At 32.9% G+C, this 6922-nt stretch overlaps 1 protein-coding gene across 1 annotated transcript; it reads right to left on the bottom strand.

The window, feature by feature from the left end:
* Positions 1–5301: 5301 nt before the first annotated feature.
* LOC120275281 (secoisolariciresinol dehydrogenase-like) lies at positions 5302–6692 on the bottom strand. The gene is made up of 2 exons (XM_039281812.1): positions 6476–6692; positions 5302–6412 (listed from the first exon to the last, which is right to left on the bottom strand). The coding sequence occupies exons 1-2, from the start codon at positions 6514–6516 to the stop codon at positions 5611–5613; spliced, it is 843 nt and encodes a 280-aa protein (XP_039137746.1). The 5' UTR covers positions 6517–6692; the 3' UTR covers positions 5302–5610.
* Positions 6693–6922: the final 230 nt, after the last annotated feature.

The raw sequence follows: 6922 nt of genomic DNA, 5'->3' as shown, positions 1-6922 counted from the left end.
ATTTTCAGGTTTTTCAAGGGCCTATAGGCAAATAGGTAACTATGAAATAGTCCAGGGTTGTTTTATAAGAGTGAGGTGTAAGGCCCAATATAAGCCCAAAAAATTTATCAATGAGGAGTAACCAAAATTAAAAACAATACTTTTCTCTATAGTGCTAGTGATAAATTATTAGTGATTCCCAATATGCTCTTCATCAAAATAATACAAACTACTATATCAAATGATTGTATTAAATCTAGTAAATGACTTGCTTTACCTCTTTTTCCAACTTTGGATTCTCTGTGATCACATCAAGTACTTCAACAACATAGGAAAACATTTTTACCAAGCTAATTAAGGTATTATAATGAGAACTCCAATGCGTCTCATTAGGTCGTTTGAGAGCACTTTCTTGATTTCGGGCACAACCCCATAAAAGCTCACCGGTTTCAAGTGCTTCAAAAACTTTGATAGCCTGATTTTCAATGAGAATATCATGGCGCTTGAAAGATCCCCCAACCACATTAACAATATCATTCACCATTATAAAAGGCAGTTCAATAGAAACATTCTTTTTTGCAATAGCTATAAGTGCCAATTGGAGTTAGTGTGCAAAACCGTGGATATAAAATGCCCTTTTATTTTCTTTCAAGATTAGAGTTTTAGACCATTGAATTCTCTTTGCATATTGCTAGCACCATCATACTCTTGACCACACAATTGAGAAAAACTTAAGTTATGATTGAAATTAAAAGAAGGTCCTCAATTGCTGCTTTTAGTGACAAAGCGGTAGTATCAGTAACATGAATAATGCCCAAAATATGTTCAATCACTTGGCCATTATTGTTCACATACCGTACTACTACACCCATTTGCTCTTTAGTTGATAAATCTCGTGCCTCATCAACTAAAATTGAAAAAAAGAGAATCTTTAAGATCATGATCAATGATTTTAGTGGTCTCAATTGAACATGCATGAGCAATATCTTTTTGAATATATGGTAAAGCCAACTTAAGATTTCTGGGATATTTATCCAATGCAACCCTTCTAATATATTCATTATGATCACAAAGAAATTTTAAAATTTCCAAGAAATTCCCTTAATTTTTTTATTCTTCAGATTGACTGTGATCACGAAAAGCCAAGCCTTGTCATAAAAGAAATAGAATACAATCAATGGACGCAGTTAAACGCTTATGGTAGTCACTTCGAGCTTGATCATTTTGCTTGTTCATAATTGTTTGAATATGTTATTGTTGATTCATCAAGACTTGACAATTATTCCAAGCATTATTGTGTGTAGTATTAGGACCACTGATATGCTCTCGCATTTTTCCCCCCTTTTTTTCAATTAGTAAAGCCTTTGGTAACAAAAGCATCTCATTTTAAAGAAATAACAACACAAGCAATATGTTGCTTCTTTAATAATACTATACTCCAACCATGTAGGAAATTCATCAAATCATGAGGGATTAAATCGCCGCATCACATTGCCTTGCATGGTTTGCTTAAAACTATGGTTTCAAGGTTGGCATGATCCTTTTTGCAAATATGAACTTCAATTTCAATCTCTTAAATTAGAATCATATTTAAAAGTAGGTTTTCGCAATCCAGGATCCGAAGGAAGATTATCTAAATCAAACTCCATATAAATGCTCTTTGAGTCATGAGATTCATGATCCACCGTATTGTCTTCCTTTTCTTTTACTTGAGAATGTCTAATTCCATTGTTGTTGTTTTTTAATGCCTCTCCATAAAATCTCTACATAAAAATAAAAATTAAGATTAAAAATTACCGTATTAACATACCTCTGCATAAAGTTCCTACACTTTAAATATAACACCATAAATCAACTAATCAAGAGTAGATGAACAACATCAAATATATAATTCCAAATAAGGAATTTAAATATTCAATAAAAATTATAACAAAAATTTAAATTTTGATAACAAAATTTAAAACTTACTTATATCTTAATTCCCCCTTGAAAGCTTAGTTGAGAGTAGATTGTGGCAAATGACTACCTAACTCAAATCCAACACAAAAATTATAGAAGTGTGCAAAAGAAACAAATCATAAGAACTCCAGTTGAAGGGAAAAAAAAACTAATTGAGTAATTATAAATCTAATTAGAGAATTGAAGATGAAGATGAGAAAGATGTGTACCAAATCCTGGAGCTTGTTGATGATCGTGACTAGGCCTGCAATCGAGCCGAGCCAAACTTTGAAGTGTTTGAGCTCGGCTCGAGCTCGGTTCGAGCCCAAAATTGTAAGCTCGAGCTCGGCTCGAGATAATAAAATTAAGCTCGAGTTCGGTTCGAGCTCGGCTCGGAAAAACCTCATTTATGCTATAAACGAGCCGAGCTCGAGCTCTGCTCGAAAGAAGTTTATTTATAATAGAAACCAAGCCGAACTCGAGCTCGGCTTGTTAATGAGCTTGTAAGCTCATTAAATCATATTTAGCTCGAGTTTGAGCTCATTTAATATATATCAATATTAATTAATGACTTATGCTTGTAGATATTGGTAGTAATTAGTAAATTTTAATTAATAACTTTAGATAATGTCAATATTGCATATATAACCCAAATCTAAATGATTACATATATCATTTATATGGTGAAAATCAGTATTATATAACTCTTAATTTATATGTATGATGATAATGTCAATATGGGATGTATATGATTATTAATAATAATGCAAGTATATAATATAAGATACTTATTATAGACTAAATTATGTATACATGGATCTATCATGCATGCATAGATGGATGTGTGTGTGCTCCATGAATAATGTAACTATGTAAGATACTCGAGGGCCTTAGGGAGTGCGTTTGGTTAGTCGTAATTAAAAAAACGAGTGGATTTCTATTATTAAATTAATTTATAAACATATTATTATATTTTTGTAATAATATGGAATTTTTAATTTTTTTCCAAATTTTTGTAAATAATTTATTAACTAAATAAAAAAAGTTAGAGATTAAAAATTGAGACGGTGAGCTCAATGAATTAAAAAAAACTTTTTATTTATTATTTCTAAGTTGAAAACTTATTTATATTCAAATAATTCAATATATATACAATTGAAGATAATAAATTTGATATATTAACATTAAGCAATTGAATATATATACAATCTCATATTATTTAATTCTTTTATTAATTTTAATACAATAATTTAAAGAATAAGAAATAAAAAAAATAATGGGAGGGGTTGATAACCCCGGTATCGGGGTTAGTAACCCCGACACCGGGGTTATATCTCCATTAAAAATAATGGGAGGGGTCGATAACCTAACCCCGGTGTCGGGGTTAGTAACCCCGATGCCGGGGTTATCAACCCCTCCCATTTTTTTATTGATTCTTTTTTTCTTATTTTTGAACAGATGATTAATTAATATATTCTCACATAAATTAAACTAGAAAAATTTATGCACTAGAATTAAATATGATTTATATACAACAAAAGAATTATGGGTATATAGAAACATTATTAATTTACCATGAATGTTGCATTTCCGAACATTCATATATATATATATATATATAACAAAAGGCTGAAATCCCAAAAAAATAAACATAATAAGCAAAAAAATTAGACCAACCAAATAAAGAGATAATTATTTTTTAAAATTCTCTCAGTCTCTTCCTTTTGGTTTTTTATTTTTATTTTTTTATAAATTAATGCCAATAGTCTAAAAAACTAGTATTTTTTTAAAAATATCTATTAAACTTATTATTTGGTTGGTAGTGGTAGATATTTTTTAAATTGGTTTATAACTTTATATATCATAAAAATTTATATTTTTAGAAAATATTTTTAGAAAATCTATATCATATTTGTTAGGAGGCTCGCGAGCAAACTTGTTAAGAAGGCTCGCGAGCCTACTTGATAGAGCAAGTTTGTTATAAGGTTCGCGAGCCTGCTCGATAGAGCAAGTTTGTTATAAGGCTCGCAAGCCTTAACGGGCCGAGCAGTATGTGGCTCGAGCTCGGCTCGTTTATAATTTCGAGGTCAAAATTCTGGCTCGAGCTCGGCTCATTTAGTTAATGAACGAGCTTTTTCCGAGCCGAGCTTTGAGTAGCTCATGAACGGCTTGGTTCATTTGCAGCCCTAATCGTGACAGTGAATAATCGGAATTCGGAGGTGATTAAACAAAAGTGAGAGATGACTTATTGTAAGTTGCAACATGAAGGTGAGTAGAGGCCGTGAGAGTCATGCTTCTTTGTTATTTAATAAATTATTATAACAAAAATAATAAGAACTAAAATTAAGGGGTCAATTGTAAAATAGATTGGGGCTCAATTAGTGTATTAAGTAAAATGAAATACAATTTAAAAATATTAATTAAAATCAGGAGGATTTAAAAAAGAAAAATAATAATAACTAAATATTAATGGCCCAATTATAAAATAGATGGGGGCAATTAGCATATTATAAAAAATAAATAATAAAAACTAAAGAATAAAGAGGAAAAGGTCAATTATCGAACTTATAGTAGCATATACTAACTAAATAAAATATTTTAAAACAAAATAATTGAAAGGATAAGTAGGGCAATTGGGCCCCTTATCTCAAACATACATGGCTCCGCTACTGTATAATGATGGTGTTGTCCCCCCATTGTGATCATGCCCATACCGTAAAATGGGGTCATTGAACGGGTCCGTTCAAATTGACATTAATCGTGAGTGGTGCTAGCATGATAATGAAAAGGAAGTTATGAGAATCTTTTGATTGAATGTGTGTGACACATTATGAAGAGGGTGGGGGACAGATTTTTTCTATTCTTGATTCACAGTGAATTCTATAGTGATGATGGAAAATATGGTATAGCCAATTCTAATAGGAACATGTATAAATTCCAGTGTATTTTTCTTGTTTGTTCAATCCTTTTTATTAATATTATTTTTTTTGCTAGGTGAAATTTAAGATTCATGACTTTAAAATTTATAATATTATCTTCTTTCTCAATTCTTACCATGTTAATTGTCTTTATTTTTCTTTCTTTGCATTAAAAATTATGTTTGCTATAACGAGAAAATTAGTGGTAGATTTCATAATTTACATGTAAATATTTTTTTTCAATAAAACAGGGCATATTTAAAAATTCATTAATAATTGTTTATTTTTAATAAAAATAAGCAGTGAATTTTATTATTCTGCACAAATACTTTTTTTTTTAATAAAAAAGTTAGTTTCAGGAACAAACCCAAAATACTAATTTAGTTATCATGAAATTTCTCCTCGAACTCGCTTATTTAAAATGAACTGAGTTGGAAAGTCACAACTCATGCTCAAGATGAGACCAAAAACAGGAATGATTTGGCTGCTTTAAGAAAACTTGTTTACTCATAATTTTAACATACATTTTACAATTGACGAGTGCCTAACAAATCCTTTACAACAGTGTTTACCCATTAAGGTCTAGAGAACCAATTCACTAAAAAACCTTATCAACAAATTCAGTGGCTAAACCCACCGAAAATTTATTATTCCATTAAAAACAACAAACTTGAAAGACCAACAAATACATTAAAACAAAAATGTTTTCCTTTTATTCATATGATCATATATATGCTAAAGACCAATGTTTCCATGCCATCCTCAATCAACAACATCACTTAGGCAAAGCAGCAGGGTCAAGCGCAAGCAGAGAAGGATTAACAATGGTGAAACCACCATCCACAAGAAGGTTATGTCCACTCACATACTTAGCCTCATCACTCGCCAAGTAAAGCACAGCATGTGCCACATCCTCGGCCTTCAACACAGGCCCTTTGAGATTAGCATGCAAACTCATCAACTTTTCAAACCCATCCTCTTCAAGCTGATCAAACTCGGTAAATCCAGCCAAGAGCTTGGTTGCCACCGCATAGGGAGAAACACAATTCACTCTCACACCAAACTGTCCGAGCTCCACAGCAGCACTCTTAGTTAACCCCACGAGTGCATGCTTCGCGGCGGTGTACGCATGTGTCCCGGTCCCGCCGATCACTGATGCCACACTCGCCGTGGCAATGATGCTCCCTGATTTTGCAGGGATCATGACTTGCGCCGCATGTTTTGTTCCTAAGTATGCGCCTGTCACTATAACACTCATAACTTTATCGAATTCAGACTTCTCGCTGTCTACCAATGGCCTTGCCTTGTTGATGAGGCCGGCGTTGTTGAACATGATGTCGAGCTTGCCATACTTAGACACAGCAAGGTCAACGGCATTCTTGATATCATCTTCGACAGTAACATCACAGTGGATGAAGCAGGCAGTGTCAGGGCCGATGTCATTGCAGACAGAGGTGCCGAGCTGATCCTCGATGTCGGCGATTATGACCTTTGCACCATGTTTTGCGAAGAGCCGAGCAGTGCACTCGCCGATGCCTCTTGATCCACCTGTTATCAATGCAACCTTGCCTTCCAACCTGAAATTAATTTGTTTTAATTATTATAGCCTTTGAAAGTAAGTAACAAATTAATATGCAAACCTTTTTGCAGCAAGGGAGGATGAGGAGGAGGAGGTTGCCATTGATGAAAAGCTATGAAGGAAGAGCTGAGGTGCTTGACAATTGTAGGTTGTATGAATTCAAAGCAAATAAGAGATTTATAATATTATATATAAGTTGGTCAAGAGAGGAGGCTGACCAACCAGTCGGTTACACGTGAGAGATGTGCGGTGAGATTAAACTAAGATTAATTGGGTTCATTAATTGGTAGCCTGTCTAATTTCATCCAACTCTTGCCTCTAAACAGTCAAGAGATAAAGCCTATATACACACACAACCAAGGACATGGAGTGAGTGAGGGCTCGGTGGGTGGAAATGAAATTAGAGAGTTGGCCTTTTTTTGGCATAAAGAGAGAGCTGCTGTTTTCTAATTTTTATCAGAGGGATTATAACTATTAAAAAAAATTAATTAGCAAAAAAATTTTATTT

This window comes from Dioscorea cayenensis, chromosome 14 (assembly GCF_009730915.1).
Source record: "Dioscorea cayenensis subsp. rotundata cultivar TDr96_F1 chromosome 14, TDr96_F1_v2_PseudoChromosome.rev07_lg8_w22 25.fasta, whole genome shotgun sequence".
Taxonomy (NCBI): Eukaryota; Viridiplantae; Streptophyta; class Magnoliopsida; order Dioscoreales; family Dioscoreaceae; genus Dioscorea; species Dioscorea cayenensis.
The sequence above is the reverse complement of the archived record's forward strand: the minus strand, read 5'-3'. Positions and strand labels throughout refer to the sequence as shown.

Bases quoted from the DNA above. Each gene is read 5' to 3' on its own strand.
- LOC120275281 (XM_039281812.1), bottom strand. From the start codon at position 6,516: ATGGCAACCTCCTCCTCCTCATCCTCCCTTGCTGCAAAAAG. The intron at 6,413-6,475 runs GTTTGCATATTA...AATTAATTTCAG, and splicing joins TCCTCCCTTGCTGCAAAAAG to GTTGGAAGGCAAGGTTGCAT.